Here is a 17,682-nt window from a genome sequence, read left to right on the forward strand (position 1 = left end):
TTCTGTTTATGGATCAAATCTTGACGTTTCAGCCTCTGAGTCCAGTTTCTGCATTTTGGCTCCTCCCCTTCCTGACAGCTGGATCCAGTGTGACTCCAGTTCTATGTTGGATTCTCTTCTGCATCTGATCCTCTAAACACAGGAAGTTGTTGTGACTGGAAGGATTTGGATCCAGAAAGATGGAGAACCTGAAGGATCCAGAGTGGAAAGAAGGCTAAACCAATCAGAAAACATTCTGTTCAACAGAAACATTTAGTGTCAGACCCGGAATGAGGAAGCTGTGACCTCACCACAAATACTCTTCCTTTACTTTGAAAATCCCCTGCTGTTTTATTTTGTACTTAGTAGCAGCTTCCTGTCCCTGCAGGATCTGCTCTGTGTTGAATTCAGACGTCTGGCTAAAGTCCAAAGTGACTCCTGGACTCATTTAGAGCGTTTTTTTCTGAAACCTGAACGTCTGGAGGCTCTGAGTCCGAGCGGAGCTGCAAAGACACGAGCTGCAGCTCAGAAGAAAATGGTTTGATACCAAACTGGGGGGTTGGAGACACTTTTGGATTCATCTGGAAAGCTGCTTCACACCCAACGGGATTCACGCGGTGGGCGTGGCCACTTTCAATGTTAAGTCAATGGTACAGACCCCATCTGAGGTCCTGCGGCGCCATTTGAGCGGTGGGCGTGGCCACTTTCAATGTTAAGTCAATATTACAGACGCCATCTGAGGTCCTGCGGCGCCATTTGAGCGGTGGGCGTGGCCACTTTCAATGTTAAGTAAATGGTACAGACGCCATCTGAGGTCCTGCGGCGCCATTTGAGTGGTGGGCGTGTCATGAAGGTCTGGCAGCAGCGTGACGGTTTGAGTGACAGCGGGTAGAAAACACATCAGTCTAGTGAATGGATCCATGGTTCTCCTGAACTTCCATTCATTCTCTTCACCTGCTGGTTCCCTTTGGGGGCAGCGGGCTTTCAGGAAGCGTCCTGCCTGCTGTTGGCCAAAGGCGGCTTCACCCTTCAGTCTGCTGCAGGGCCCATGGAGCTGGAGCATTGATCTGGCTATGCGGCTCCAGGAGGAGAGCTGGCGGCCAGACAGAGAGCTGCTGCTGATGGAAAGACAGCCTGATCATCTCCTGAACTTTAGCTTTCTGGTTGCCATGGAGACCATCAGAAAAAGGTCCCTGATTTGATTCTGGTTTGTAGTTTTCCTCTGGGGTTAACATGGGACAGCAAGCCTTCAAAGTCGGTCAGAGAGTCTGAAAGACGGCGGAAGCGTCCGTCTTTCAGACTCATCAGGAGAGAAGATCACTGAACGGAGAGAATCTGAAGGATCCAGACATGGAGACGTGATTCCCCATGATTCTGGAGAACTCTTCATCATCCAGAAACCTGACCTCTCAGCATCATCCGTGTCTTCAGGCAGTGGAAATGACAGAAACACAGACACCGCTCCATGTCGCCATCAGGCTGAAAACATTAGCTGGAAGCTCCGCCCACAGGCGGCGTCCAACTCAGGAACACATTTGTGGACAGACGGCGAGCAGAGAATTATCCGCGCGGTGAAAGAGAGGCGGTCAGTGTGGACGCAGCTGAACAGAAATGTATTCATGTTCATTAAAAACAAAGAGGACACTTTTGAATAGGAGGCAGAAAGGGCAGGTGTTCAAACCCCCTAGGGTCCTGTGTGTGCACGTCTGACCAGCATCAACCTGTTATTTCTGTTGGTTCTGATCCATAAAGGTTTTTAATTACCATTTATTTGTTATTAGTGTTCAGAGTTCATATAGTTTTGCATTTTTCAAGAAGTTTTTTGAACTTTTGGAGCTTTTCCAGTCTGGTTCTACTGGTTTTATTGGAGTTTCTACTGTTTTTAATTGTTGCTCCACGTGACCCAAAGGTCTCTGCTCGTCCCTGCTGTGCAGCTCTGTCCTTCCCCTCTGTCATGTGTTCATCCGTCCACATGAGGGCGCCGTCTAGGTCATGCCTGGTGAGCTGGAAGCCAAGAAAAGGAGAGAAAAATGGAGAAAATGAAAGACCTGAGGAAAGTTCAGCAGTTTATGCGTTTCTTTTTAAATAAAGTTTCTGCACGTGACCCGGAAGTAAACAGCACGAGGCGCTAGCTGCGTTAGCTTGTTAGCAGGCTAGCAGCGTTAGCTTGTGTTGAGAGGTCGGTGGTGTTTTGTTGGGACGTTTGTGAGGTTTTTGGACAGAAAGGACGATACGTGGTTCGTGTGGGAACTCTCAGCATTTTCCAAAGTGTCGTAAATGAGTGAAGAAGTGTTGAACGGAAAGACAACGTGGATTGCTGTGAGACTAGCAGATGATCGATCGGAGCTGCAGTGAAGAGGACGGCGGTGTTTGTGGGAGTTGGAGCTGAAGATCGGAGCAGGAACCATGTCTTCCCTTCAGTCTCTGAGAGAGTTGATCAGCGAGCGACTAGCTGCTGCTGCTGAAGAAATCTGCAGACTCTGTGAAGGAACCATCGTCCAGTACGAGCAGGAGCTCTGTCGTCAGCGCAGACTGCTGGATGTCATCTGGAAACCACAGCTGCAGCTACACCACATAGGTATGTGACCTTCATCAGAGAAACAGGCTGTGTCCGAATTCCTACCCTAACCCCTATAGTGCACTATATAGTGCGGTCGCCATTTTGTAGGGTTATCCGAATCTTTTTTTATTCATTTTTTTAATTAATTGGAAAAAACAAATGAGGTTAACAGTTTGAGACAATTGTATACAATTATGCAAAGTATAGAACCATTGAAAAAAGTACTGGACATGTAAAAACAACAAATGCACGATAAAAAAGTAAATTTTTACCAATAATACAGAAAAATAATAAATAAATACAAGACATTAAAATAAAAATAAAAAATAAATAAAAAGGCGGTTTAGATATTTGAATGATTCTTAGCGTAGGGGGTTATCAAAAAGCTGCAATTTACATAAGATAAGATAAGATAAGATAAAGATACTTTATTGATCCCAGCTTGGGAAATTCAGTTGTTGCAGCGTCGGCGTTAGGCTCAATTGCAGCGTCGGCGTTAGGCTCATATGATACTTTGAAGTTCTATAGCAAGTTTGTTTTCCATGAAGTTTACAGATGAAAAAAAAAGAGCAGAGTTCTTTATGAAATGTAAAAAAAAAAAGGTTTGATTTTAAGGAAACAACATTTATGTATATAGAATTTACCCAAAATAATTACAACATTCTGAATAAGTTCTGTGTTCTTGTTTTCTAAATTAAACCCAAAAATGATATCCTTAATAGAAAAGTCTGCTAAAAGTGGAATCTTGGGGAAAAGCCAATAATGTAAACTATTCCAAAAGACATCAGAATAAAAACATTCAAAGAAAAGATGCTCAGTTGTTTCAATCTCCACATGACAAAAATAACAACAATTTTCAGGAATTCCAAACCGTTTTCTTAATAATTCTTTGGAAGGGTAAATACCTGAAAAGGTTTTAAAGTGGACTTCCTTGGCTTTCGGAGGAATGGGGAGTTTTAAATATTTAGTTAGAATAGGATTTTGTCTCCCCATTGATTAGACCAAAACTGTTGGTCTGCTTTAACAGAATGACTTACCTGCAGTAGAATGCAGCTGGCTTTCATATTCTTACAGAATAGGAAAATAGATTTTCTTTTTACATTGTCTCGTAAACCCCTAACATTTAAAGAAACAAATTAGACATGAAATACAAAAAAACAATAACACGAAAATGAACAAAAGGTTACTTACTTATTAGCTAGTTACTGAAGGTGAAAGTGAGCGGTTGGAATTCAGATCCCAAACAACGTTGTAATCAGAACTATACCTCAAACTTTTAGAAGAAAAAAAAACTTTAGACCTTATAACGTTCAAGTTAACAACAACAGAGTTCGACTTTCCTCTGTGAACTTAAGGTGTGGAAAAAACGGAGCAAATGAGGTTTATGCTTTAAACAACAAAGCATTTATGATAATTAACTCCAAACGTATAAAGAAGAATAAAAAAAAACACAGCTAGTCTGGAGACAGACGGACTCCATTAGCGTACCCGATGTGGCCTCGATAGTACACGTTCTGTCCCGCAGCTCTCGCTTTCTCCATTTTGGGCCAGACAGCAGCTCTTGCTTCTCGGTCAGCTTTGCAGAAATCCTGCTTGAAGAAGATTCCCAGCTCTTTACGAACCTTTGCATCCTTAGAAACCTTCCAGAAGATGTCGCGGTAGTGCCTCATGGAGAACTGGATGATGATTTGCCGGTGCCTCCCGGTTTCTTTCCTCCCCAGCCGATGTACTGTATCCACAACCATTTCCAACACCGATGTGTGCTGTGGCGCCATCTTTGCCAGGATCTCCAGGACTTCTTTGCGGGTGTTTTCCTCGCTTTTTTCTTTCAAACCTTGTAACTTCAGGTTCCAGCGCCGTTTATATCGCTCCATCTCCACCACCCTCTCTTTTAAGTCATCATTTTCTTTTTCAGCAAAGAAACTTCCTTTTCCAAATTATGCACTTTGGATTTGCAGTCCTTTATATCAGCAGCGTTTACCTCAGTGATCTTCCTCAGATTAGCCAAAATCACAGAGTTTTCCGGAAGTCTTCCGTCAAAGTCGTCAAATCTCGCCGTTAGTTTTTCGATGGCGGCAGTTAATGCTGACAACTCGGCATCACTTTTGTTAGAGACGACTACCTTGTTAGGTGGAACGGAGGGTTTAGTGGGTGTAACCGGGGTTTTTCTTTTAGCAGACAGCGAGGAAACTTCCATGGCGTATTCGTGGTCATGTGTTGTCATCTCTGGGTTTTTGGATGCGGGAGTTGGATTCTCCGATACAGGCTTTTCCCGTGGCATTCTAGGAGCTCTTAATATTGCTGTTGTTGTTGTTTTTCCCAATTCGTTCTTGTCTATTTACAGTGGTAAGACTTGAGAGTGATAAAAAACAAAACAAAGCAAAACTAGTTCAGCAGTTTGAAAATGAGGTCAAAAGGGATATTTTGGGACCGGACCGTTGCAGCTCACAAAAAGTTGACTGCACGGACCGCCATCTTAGCTCCTCCTCGTTGTCCGAATCTAAAGTTAAAAAATCGAGTGGACTTGAAATTTCCCAGAAGTCTCTACGAAAAACCAGTGTGGATCGATGCTCACTCGATTGGCGAATATTGACCAGAATGCACTGCGTATGAGCCACAATGCATTGCGTTTGAAATGGCAGCTGGTTGGGCAAGGAAAACCACCTAAACATGTAAGTATATTAAAAAGTATCTAGTATCTGTTGTAAAATACATTTGTAAATACGTAAGATGATGTGTTTAATATGTTATATTCTTCAATCGACAACCTACATTGTTTTGAAGCTCATCAATTTCGGTAATGCTAAAGCTAACGCTAGCGCGAATTAGCGCCGAAGGCTAAAAACACATGCTAGATATAACATCAAAAAGCAGTGACTTCTAACCGTAGTCATAAGTTATTAACAAATGTTTTAAATGTGTTTATATATGTAGGGACAGACGAGGATGAGGAAAATCTGATCCATCTGTGGATGGAGAAAGATAGCCTGTTTGTTTTCAGGCAAGCTCGTGCCGGATGGTAGTCAAGTCACTTGTTGATCATGATCAGATTTGTCTTTGTTAATAAATGGTGAATTGTTGTCATATTGGGGTAAAGGTTTTTGTTGAAAGAGGAGAGGAGAGGAGGAAAGAGCAAGAAGGGAGGGAGGAAAAGCGACAGGAGAGTCTGTTCAGCTTACTTGAGTTGAAAATATTGTTCAAAAAATGTAATGTTGCCGTTGTTTTTCCAATTTGTTTAATAAATGCATGAACAAAAATGAATTATTTACATGTTTTATTTAAATCAGAGCCATTTCTAACAATCTCAAAAGGATTTTCGTATAAATATTAAATGTACTTATTTACAATTTCGTTTTTGTTAACATTTATTTTTACACATGTTAACAACAATTGTCGTCCTCCAAAGTCATGTGAGACACAGTTGGAGCTGAAAGGAAAGCAGAGATTTGTCCTTGCAGACGGACGCCACTCTGCTCGTCCTGCATGTTCCTGGTGTCGTCCTGCAGTGGCTCCCAGCAGTCCCTTCGCTGATGCACAGATTGTGGAGAATTGAACTGCAGGCAATGATTTTCATTGCAAAGGTTGGTTTTACTTCCAGTGCCCCCAGAAAATTGCTCTCCTCCTCATCTTTATCATGCCAAATGCTCTCTCTCCACCACAGAGCGTGTTCTGGAGTGGTGCTTGTTGTAACATGCCTCAACCACATTCCTCATGGGTTCCCTGTAGGGTGTCAGCAGCGTGATAGGATGAGCAATGCAGGGATACCCACCATCGCCCAAAAGGATCCTTCAGGTGGGTAATGTTTGATTTACATAAATTGGGCTTTTACGTAGAACCTGTGAATCATGGATTGATCCTGGATTCCCAACAAAAATATCTATAAATTTGGCATTAGAGTCACATACAGGCTGGTCCAATGGAATAAAAAAGTTTCCTGTTAAAATAACAAGCTGCATTTTCTTTTTGGGCCTTTATTCTTATGTGGCAGCCATCGATGCTCCCCACGACCTTTTGGAAGGTGGAAGACCAAGCAAGCTGCTATAAAACCAGAGGTGACTAATGGCAGTTCATTCCCACTGGGAAGCTGGATGACCCTGCTCCTCAGCTGGAGGATGCGGTCTGCCGTCCTGTGGACAATGTCACTCACAGTGGACCGTGGCATGTCAAAGGCTCTGGTTACCACACCATAAGATGTGCCACACCCCAGAGTGTGAGGAACCCGAAGCTGCTCCACCAGATGCTCGATGGTCTTGCCGAAAATCCGGTCTTAAACGAGTGATATGGTTTGACTCTGAATAAAAATGACTAAACTTTGAATTCACAAGTGTTTCATGTAGTTAGACTGTACAACTCCAAAATCCAATGTTGAAAAAGAATGTTAAAGTCTTACCCAGCAGATTGTGTAACCTTGAGCACAATTAGTGACAAATGCTTAAGTTTAACTAAAAAAATTTTTAAGTTTAACTCACAAGTTGTTATGTCTGGCCAGGACATCCAGAGGAAATCTTCTGAGACGTCTGCTTCTCCTCCTTGCTCTCCTGTGATGCTGCATATCTGCTCGTTTTCGGTTGAATTATTGCCAACAGGAACACGGACAGATTCATATTCAAAGCTATTTTTAGTAAGGTAGAAGAGAAAACTACAGAAAAAAATGCCTCCTCGCAAGACCCAGTAAATCGTTCATCGGTAAAAAAAGAGGGTTGATTTCTTGAGGGTTTATTTCTGAACAAATTCATTAAATCAACACAAATGTGTTTGTAATTTTATCATTTATAAATCAGCCACGTTTTCCTTTATCAGAACACAGCAGATTCATAAATAGTCTTTGTAAAAAATGTTCATATTTATTATTCTTTTACTTTCACAAATAGGTGTCATTCTCCGCGTTAGAAGTAGTTTGCCTCCAGACCAGGTGCGCCACTTTGTTTCCGTGTCAAGCGCCATATGATAACACCCGAAAGAGAAAAGTATTGAGCATGGGTGTCCGAATTGCTATGAAAATTCAGAGAACTATATAGAGAACTATATAGTGCTGCACTATATAGGGTTTTAGTAGTTAGGGATTAGGGTAGGAATTCGGACACAGCCCCTATCTACTAAAACCCTATATAAGGCGGCACTATATAGTTCTTTATATAGTCCTCTGAATTTTCAAAGCAATTCGGACACCCATGCTCACTACTTTTCTCTTTCGGGTGTTGTTCATAAGGCGCTTGACACGAAAACAAAGTGGCGCATTACCGCCACCACCTGGTCTGGAGGCGAACTACTTCTATTTAACGCGGAAAGACATAATAAATATGAACATTTTACGAAGACTATTTATTAATCTGCTGTGTTCTGATCATAGCTGATTTATAAATAATAAAATTACAAACACATTGGTGTTGACTTAATGTATCTGCTCAGAAATAAACCCCCAAGATATTTGTCCATGGCAAAAAAAAAATATTTTTGTGCCAGTGAACGATTTACGGGCTCTTGCAAGGAGGCATTTTTTTCTGTAGTTTTCTCTTCTACCTTACTGAAAATAGCTTTGAATATGAATCTGTCCGTGTTCCTGGCAATAATTCAACCCTTTTTCGTGAGATCAAACCGAAAACGAGCAGATATGCAGCATCACAGGGCGGGAAGGAGGAGAAGCAGACGTATCAGAAGATTTCCTCTGGATGCCCTGGCCACCAGGATGACACCAGGAACCAGCAGGACGAGCAAAGTGGCGTCTGTCTGCGAGGACAAATTTCTGTTTTCCTTTCAGTTCCAACTGTGACACATGACTCTGGAAGACCACAATTATTGTTAACATGTATAAAAATAAATGTTGACATCTATAAACGAAATTGTAAATATGTACATTTGATATTTATATGAAAATCCTTTTGAGATTGTTAAAAATGGCTCAGATTTAAATAATACATGTAAATAATCCATTTTTGTTTAGGCATTTATTAAAATAATTGGAAAAACAACGACAACATAACATTTTTGAAAAATATTTTCAACTCATGTAAGCTTAACGGACTCTCCTGTCGCTCTTCCTCCCTTCTTGCTCTTTCAACAAAAACCTTTACCCCGTTTATGACAACGATTAACCGTTTATTAACAAATAAAGACAAATCTGATCAAGTGTCTCTAACTCAGACTCATCCGGCACGAGCTTGCCTGAAAACAAACAGGCTATCTTTCTCCATCCACAGATGGATCAGATTTTCCTCATCCTCGTCTGTCCCTACATATATAAACACATTTAAAACATTTGTTAATAACTTATGACTACGGTTAGAAATCACTGCTTTTTGATGTTATATCTAGCATTTGTTTTTAGCCTTCGGCGCTAATTCGCGCTAGTGTTAGCTTTAGCATTACCGAAATTGATGAGCTTCAAAACAATGTAGGTTGTCGATTGAAGAATATAACATATTAAACACATCATCTTACGTATTTACAAATATATTTTACAACAGATACTAGATACTTTTTAATATACTTACATGTTTAGGTTGTTTTCCTTGCCCAACCAGCTGCCATTTTCGAATAATTCAAACGCAATGCATTGTGGCTCATACGCATTGCATTCTGGTCCGAACGCAGTGCATTCTGGTCAATATTCGCCAATCGAGTGAGCATCGATCCACACTGGTTTTTCATAGAGACTTCTGGGAAATTTTTAGTCCACTCGATTTTTGAACTGTAGATTCGGACAGCACTTCCAAATGGCGACCGCACTATATAGTGCACTATATAGGGGTTATGGCAATAATTCGGACACAGGGACAGAGAAGCCCTTTGAGCTTCATGCTTTTCTTTTTGGGGACCCGCCTGTCACTCAGTGGTGGTTCTACACTAACTTACTCTCCGGGCGATAAACCAATCATTTCCTGTTTGACTTTGTGTACGAATTGTGCTATACAAATAAAATTACTTAAGTTACGTAAGTAATTGTAAAGCGTTACTACCCACCTCTGCATATATATTCATTTCAATCAGTCTCTTCTGGTCCTCCAGACTCCTCAGACATTTTCTCCAATGATCACTGATTTTACTGGTGCTTGACAAAATCCAAAAGTACGGGTGTCATGATAACCGCATCACCGTGGTGATGACCTCATCATATTTTTATTTGAAAGTTTTTTTTCTTTTAATTCTGCATATGGTGCGTTATTGGAACTATAATAAACGCATTAAACACATTTATCTTTGCTGATAATTTACTTTTTCTGCTAGTCCTGTGTTCAGACTTGTTCTCCTTCTCTCCCTGCACACGGCTTTCACCTGACCTTTTCGGCTGCGCACGTCTGTCACTGCCTCTGTGCTGCACGAGGCGTGCTCCCTACTCACACGCGTGTGCGGTTTCAGCGGCACACATTCTCACTGATTCTACAACAGAAGTTTCTATCTCAGGGAAAATACGACACACGGTTAACCGTGACACTGTGCCCCCTGCTGCTTTATCACCGCGTCACAGCTCTATCCAAAAGTGCTGTAAACGTATAAAAGGTTCCTTGTTGTGTTTGTGTCCCTGCAGTCCTCCCCCAGCATTGGATGACTGAAGAGGAAGATCTCTGCAACCAGCAGAGGAACTTCAGAGTGGATCAGGAGGAACCAGAACCTCCACAGATTAAAGAGGAACTGGAGGAACCAGAACCTCTGCAGATTCAAAAGGAACAGAATGAACCAGAACCTCCACAGATGAAAGAGGAACCAGAACCTCCACAGATTAAAGAGGAACTGGAGGAACCAGAACCTCTGCAGATTCAAAAGGAACAGAATGAACCAGAACCTCCACAGATGAAAGAGGAACAGGAGGAACCAGAACCTCCACAGATTAAAGAGGAAAAGGAGGAACCAGGACCTCCACAAACTGAAGAAGAACTGGAGGAACCAGAACCTCCACAAACTGAAGACGAACAAGAGGAACCAGAACCTCCACAGATTAAAGAGGAACAGGAGGAACCAGAACCTCCACAGATGAAAGAGGAACAGGAGGAACCAGAACCTCCACAAACTGAAGAGGAACAGGAAGAACCAGAACCTCCACAGATTAAAGAGGAACCAGGGGAACTCTGCATCAATCAGGATGAAGATCAGCTGGATCTGAAGCAGGAGACTGATACCTTGATGGAGATTCCTACTTATGAGGAAGATGAGAACAGTGAAGCAGATCTAAACAATCAGCAGAGCTTTAATGTAACTGATAGTCAGGATGAAGATGGAAACCAACATGAAGAACCAACATCAACTACAGATGAAGAGACAGACCCACTGAACGGATATCAGAGGAAGAGGAGAGACAGAAGTCATGTCCAAAATGTGGACAGCTCTCACGTGTCAGCAGGTCAGTGTGTCTCTGATCTTCATCTCCACACTATCGTTATGTTCACTTCCTGGTTCTGGAGGTGATTTCTAAATAAAATAAATATAGTAACAGACATGTGAATGTAACGGTGTAATTCCTAACATTACAAAGCTGGTGTTGTGCTGAAATAAGTCTCAGAGACTGTGTCAAACATTTACTATAGATGCCTGCATGTTTACTGTGAATAATGGCAAGAATGTCAAACATTATATTTGTTTTCAGACTGTTTTCTTTTTTGTAATTTCATTTAAAAATAATTGGAGACATAATCAGGTTAAAAGTACATTTTCTGTCATCCCTCCGTCCCCTTTCTAGTAAATCTGTCCTATTTATCTCAGCATGATTTAATTTTAGTATACAGTTAGATGACATTAGAGACCTGTTTGTACCATTTATGAATTACTTATCTGTAATTTCATTTTTATTTTAAAACAATGTTACGAGCCGAGCCTTTCGGGGGTGGCTGAGCTTTCTCCTCACTTTGGATTGTTAGTTATGTTAATTGAATGCGGTGGTATCTGGGAGGCGATTGGCCCATCTCCTTTATTTTAGGTTGGACGTCATCCCCTGGTCGTCCTGGGTTGCCTGGCTCTCCATCTACAGCGTCGGCCCCGCCCCTCTGCGGTGGAGGCACGGACACATAAGCTGACGTGGCCCAAGCACCAGGGCGGCTGACTTTTCAGCTCGCCATTTGTGTTTTGTGCACTTATTTGTGTTTCGTTTCGGTTCTTGACACATTGGAATAATTTCTACTTATACCGGTTTGTTTAAAGGCCCGTACACACCGGGACGAATATTCGCCAGGCGTTATTCGCCAGCGTTTTTCGCCACGTTTTTTGTGTTCACACCCAGGCGATTTTCGCTGACGATGAGTGGAGTGAACATGCAATTTCATTCCCTGACATTGGATGGCGCTTAATGTAAAACAGAAATACTCCTGTACACAGGGTGGCGCTGCGCAACTTTACGCTTCTTAAAGTCGCTTTTCACTCAGAAGAAGAGAGCAAGTATTTAAACGCTTGTCAGAATCAAACAAAGAAAACATGAATATTTCAAGCACCAGTAGCTCCAACTGGTGCTTGGTTCGGGGATATTTTAGAATGTCCGTCATTATTTCTTCGCGGCTGTGTAGACGCTACTTGGCGTCTATCTTCTTCGCTGGTATGTGTGCTCAGCAAGGCAGTTTTGTGTTTGAGCGCCCCCAAGTTGTGTTTTACTGTAACTTCAGAAGCTCCAGACACGTGTGCAAAAGCGCCATTCTCATTGGTCGAGTAGATTTCGACGCGACGCGTCGAAAAAAAAAAACGAACCCGAGGCGTTTTTTTTTTTTTGACGCTTTAACGCGTGGCGTTTTTTCGCGTCGGTGTGCACACTCTCATTGGTGCCCTTTGTTTAGTCACGAGGCGTTAAACGTCGGCGAAAATCGCCGGCGAAATTCGTCCCGGTGTGAACAGGCCTTAATTGTTTTGTTTTACGGGCATGTGCTCTTCGATTATTGTTAACGGTGTCTATATCCCGTTGGGATCCCATGTGGGAGGATGCCTGTGTGACAGACCCAGCCGCAGCTTTAGCCGCAGTTTTAGCCGCAGTTTTATACTGTTGTGCTAAAGAAAACAAAAAAATGTATTTTAAAAAAATTAAGTTTTTTATTGTGCATATTCTGAATGATATTACAATATTTCTTACTGTTACTTAACAATACATAAAGTCACCATAAAATTTAAAGGGCCTGTTCTTGTGTCCCTGCAGACCTCCTCCAGTGTTGGATGACTAAAGAGGAAGATCTCTGCATCCATCAGAGGAGCTTCAGAGTAGAACGGGAAGAACCACAACTTCCACAGATTAAAAAGGAACCAGGGGAACTCTACATCAGTCAGGATGAAGATCAGCTTGATCTGAAGCAGGAGACTGATACCTTGATGGAGATTCCTACTTATGAGGAAGACGAGAACAGTGAAGCAGATCTAAACAATCAGCAGAGCTTTAATGTAACTGATAGTCAGGATGAAGAAGGAAACCAACATGAAGAATCAACATCAACTACAGATGAAGAGACAGGCCCACAGAACAGAGATCAGAGGAAGAGGAGGGACAGAAGTCAAGTCCAAAGTGTGGACAGCTCTCACGTGTCAGCAGGTCAGTGTGACTCTGATGTTAAAAAAAATCCCATGAAAACAAATGTTGGTAAGAAATACAAACAATATCCAAAAGAAGAGAGACTTTCCTCTATCAGGTCTGGTAAAAACTCAACAATAATTACTAACCCGTCTGACATGGAAACTGGGTCTGATGAAAGATGTTATATCTGTAAAGAATGTGATAAAAGATTTTGTAACAAATTTCTGTTCAGAATTCACACAAGAATCCATGCAAAAGATAAGCAATTTTCTTGTAAAGAATGTGAGAAAAGCTTTAGTTGCAGACCTAATCTCAACAAACACATGAGAACTCATACAGGAGAAAAGCCTTTTTCTTATAAAGAATGTAAAAAACATTTTCATGATGCATCTAATCTCAAAACAAACATGAGAACTGGTACAGGAGAAAAGCCTTTTTTGTGTAAAGAATGTAAAAATAGTTTTAGTCAAATATGTAATCTCAAAACTCACATGAGGACTCACACAGGAGAGAAGCCTTTTTTGTGTAAAGAATGTAAAAAACATTTTCGTGATGCATCTAATCTCAAAACACACATGAGAACTCATACAGGAGAAAAGCCTTTTTCGTGTAAAGAATGTAAAAATAGTTTTAGTCAAATATGTAATCTCAAAACTCACATGAGGACTCACACAGGAGAGAAGCCTTTTTTGTGTAAAGAATGTAAAAAACATTTTCGTGATGCATCTAATCTCAAAACACACATGAGAACTCATACAGGAGAAAAGCCTTTTTTGTGTAAAGAATGTAAAAAACGTTTTCGTGATGCATTTAATCTCAAAACACACATGAGAACTCATACAGGAGAAAAGCCTTTTTCGTGTAAAGAATGTAAAAATAGTTTTAGTCAAATTTGTCATCTCAAAACTCACATGAGAACTCACACAGGAGAGAAGCCTTTTTTGTGTAAAGAATGTAAAAAACATTTTAGTCAAGTATCTAATCTCAACGCACACATGAGAACTTGCAAGACTTCTTCTTGACTATGTAAGGATCTATTGTAAACTCTAGATTCTAAACTTTTCTGATAAGAGGTCAACCTCTCAACCTCTGTACCACAGCAGAAGGCTTTATTTTACAAGGGCAAAAGTTCTGTATCTCAAAAAATTAAATATGTTAAAATAAGTTTTTAATGCTCAAAACTTCTGGGGTGAAACCCCAATGTTCTAATGAACTCCATAGCAACCTGAGTTTTCATTTCATGTACACAGAGCCACAGGCTGATGGCCTCCATACCATATTGATGCAGTAACTTCATTAGAGGGAGGCACAAGTGAGTATTGATTGTGTAGAAATGCATTTTTCTAAAAAATAAAAAACGAAAAACTTTGGTTGTTTTGATATATGAATTACTACAGGTGGTCCTTTGTCCCAACAGCAGTTAGGCTATATAATGATACAGTTTAGCACTGTTGAAACTGCTGCTGGATTTACTTATTTATTTATTACTATTTTAATTTGTACAGACTCTTTGTTTTTCTAACTGCTATATTTCTTGTTTGGCTGCTGTAACAACTGAATTTCCCTCATGGGTTCAATAAAGTCTTGTCTTGTCTTATCCTGACTTTCTTGGACAGCTTTTTTAGGTTTTCATCTTCTCTAAGCCACAATTATCAAAAGCAAAAAAGTAAATGATCAATACATTTCAATATATGTGTAATGATACTAGACAATGAATTTTACTGCTGACAAAATATGTAAAACTTTTCACAAAATGAATTATTTTAGTTGTACCTGTTAATAGAAATGAGTTGTTTGGAATTATTAGAGTAAACATCTAGTAGAGATAGATATCGTTAAGATTTTATCTATTAACACCTCTTAATCTGCTGCTTTTCACTCTGGTACCTTATTGGTATTCTAATTGATATTTTGTAGTGTAAGTTTACACTAAAATAAAGTAATCAATAAATACCAATGTGTATTTGTAAGTACAACTCAGGTAACCCTGGTGCTATCTTAGATGACCCCACCCTTACTTTGACGTGTTATTCCTACCATGATAAAGGTGGAAAGATTTCATGTAATCCAAAGACACCAGTGAGGTTCACAAGTCATTAAAAAAAACGTTTAGCGCACTGTCTAGTGGGTCTAGATGACCCAACTCCCAATGTTAAAGTGCCTAGGATAGGACAAGGGTCACACAGTGCAGTTAAGAATCAAAATGCAGAGAATATCAAATGGCCTCCTCACTGCCGAGAAATATAACAATGTTGTATTTTAATTATTTTTTAGATTGTGTATTGGATAATGCATTATTGATGAACAATATGATCTTTCAGCTTTCTAATATTTGAATCCCTGTTTTAATATCAATGAAAAAAATCACACATTAGAAGAACTGTTATTCCTGTTTTTATTTGACTATTTTTCCACTGTCTGCAGGTCTGCAGAAATATAATGTTGAACTGAAATGTTTCTTTGTTTTCTTCACTTGTGTGTACACATACACAAACACGCACACACACACAGAGCCAGCAGTGAAAACAGCCCCATACATGTTTTATCAGGTTTAATAGTATGAAGGGAAAAGCTAAAGTATAACCAGTGTGTTTGTGACTGAAAGATAGAATGAAGTAGACATAAATCTTCTTTCACTTTTGGCTTCTCCCATCAGGGGTCACCACAGCGAAACATCACTCCCTTGAGGATGAGTAGCATGGTTAACTTGGCAAATGTTTTCATGTTGGATGCCCTTCCTGACGCAATCCTCTCAATCCAACTGGGCTTGGGACTGGCACAGCAGCAGAGAAGGGAATAGGGAGCAGCCAGGAATTGAACCCTGGTTTCACGGATGGAAGGCGCCGCAAACCAGCACGACGTTAAACCGGCCCCACAAAGTAGACACAAACATAATGGAGAAATCAATTGAATCAGCAGTTTTGTTCAGTTTCTATTGAAAAGGCTGCATAAATATGACAGACAGCTTTCAGGTTCAGATGCAGTTCTGAAAAACAGCAGAAACATGATCTGAGGGAGGCTCACATTTATCCACATTATTCTTCCAAACAGCCCAATCAAGTTGGCCCAAAGGCACATTGGCAGAGCAACATGTTGTCTATGAAGAACCTACTCAGCTGTGCTACAAATAACAACAAACATCCAAACCACAACGCTAAACAATCAAGACCAACACAACTGTCAATATCCAGAATCCAGCAAATATCCCAAACAGAGCATTATTACCCACAATGCACCTGCACAGGTCCTGCAGCAGACAGCCTCTTTCCCATAACTTTATTAGTCTCATCTTTTTGAAACTGGAAAGATTTTTCTTCAACATTTAAAACAGAAAACAGGAAATGGAAATATTTGACAATCCAGTTGATGAGAAGCTGCAGAAAGACTGAAATCCATCAGATTGTAAAAAGGTAGAGGTGGTCCTTTGATGATGATGATGTGATGAAGATCAGACGCTGATGTCACTGATGTTCTGGCTGTTGATGGGCTGGATGTGGGTCCTGGTGGTGCTGAAGAATGAAAGATCCTTCTACCTGCAGTCATTCCTGAAGGAAGCTGATTGCAGCTGTTCTCTCCTGACAGATGGAATGATGGGAAATGAAGTTCATGTTGAAGTGTGGTCCAAGCAGAACAGAAAGGTCTCACCTCAAAGTCAGGACTTGGATCAGCTGCTGTTCTCTGGGAGCGTGCACGTGCTGCTGCACGTGCTTCTGTCATGGCGTTCTGGATGAGCTGCTGAGGTCTGTTTGCATCAAGACTCTCAGCTGCTTTAGTCAAACTGCTGAGCGATGGAACAATGGAGCCGTTTCTGAAGGAAGAGGATCAAACATGATGCTCTGCATCCGTTTGCTTCAGGTTTTTTAGAGTCTCCAGACTGTTTCTGAACGGCCAAAGAAAAGCAGCTGATGTGCTTCTGTCTCCTACCAGCAGGGAGCGCTCTCAGCCGGACAGAACAGATCCTCAATGCTGCTCTGAGAAGGACTCTTCTGTTCCAGAAGCAGAGACTGTTCACATCCAGGAGAATCTGGACTCCAATGAATCCCAGAGAATCTCCTCTCTGCTGTTTGGACACTTTGACCAGCAGAGGGCAGCAGAACTTTCAGCAACTCTGGATCTGATCCCACAAAAACAATCCATGGATGATCAGATTTCAGAAGATTTGAAGGATCAAAGACAAAGATGTTCTGAAGAGAAGATGTGAGAAGAAAGTCCAGAATGAATCCACTCTGACTTCTCCTCATGTCTCTGAAGCTTGTGTCTTCATGTCTTCACCTCAGAGTTTCTTCTGGATTCCATGTGGATCAATAATATTGATCATGTTCTGTTGTCATTTTCCATCAGAACTTCAGGCTTTTCTCTGCTGATGATCTCTGAGCTGAACTTCTTGGAGGAATTCCTGAATCTGGGATTTGGAGCAAACAGTCAGAACAAAGGAGGTTTCCATTTCTTCTAAGCTCTGCCAGAAGAAAAGAGCTGAAGCTTGAAGCTGAAGCAGCATTTGCTCAGAGAATCTGTCCTCCAGACCAACAAGTCCCACCACAGCCTTGAAGACGTTTCCAGAAGTAGCAGCAGACTGTGTTCCCATGACGACGCTGAAGTCAGCTGCTGCTCTGCAGGAGAAAGTCTGCAGCTCCTCAGTCAGGAAGCTCTTTCAAGCTCGTGCACATCT

General features: G+C 41.1%; 1 protein-coding gene across 1 annotated transcript; it reads left to right on the forward strand.

The window, feature by feature from the left end:
* Positions 1 to 1,869: 1,869 nt before the first annotated feature.
* LOC144987774 (uncharacterized) lies at positions 1,870 to 15,466 on the forward strand. The gene is made up of 4 exons (XM_078937166.1): positions 1,870 to 2,557; positions 10,065 to 10,874; positions 12,645 to 13,031; positions 14,264 to 15,466. Exons 1-4 carry the CDS (start codon positions 2,386 to 2,388, stop codon positions 14,302 to 14,304), a joined length of 1,410 nt encoding a protein of 469 aa, XP_078793292.1. The 5' UTR covers positions 1,870 to 2,385; the 3' UTR covers positions 14,305 to 15,466.
* The last annotated feature ends 2,216 nt before the right edge of the window (positions 15,467 to 17,682 follow it).

Source organism: Oryzias latipes, chromosome 2 (genome assembly GCF_053564925.1).
Source record: "Oryzias latipes strain Hd-rR chromosome 2, Olatipes_Hd-rR_3.1".
In the NCBI taxonomy this organism is placed as follows: domain Eukaryota; kingdom Metazoa; phylum Chordata; class Actinopteri; order Beloniformes; family Adrianichthyidae; genus Oryzias; species Oryzias latipes.

What these genes read in the sequence shown, in the direction of transcription:
- LOC144987774 (XM_078937166.1), top strand. Translation starts at nt 2,386, where the DNA reads ATGTCTTCCCTTCAGTCTCTGAGAGAGTTGATCAGCGAGCGACTAGCT. An exon ending in GCTGCAGCTACACCACATAG is followed by an intron (nt 2,558 to 10,064) that starts GTATGTGACCTT and finishes GTGTCCCTGCAG; the next exon opens with TCCTCCCCCAGCATTGGATG. An exon ending in CAGCTCTCACGTGTCAGCAG is followed by an intron (nt 10,875 to 12,644) that starts GTCAGTGTGTCT and finishes GTGTCCCTGCAG; the next exon opens with ACCTCCTCCAGTGTTGGATG.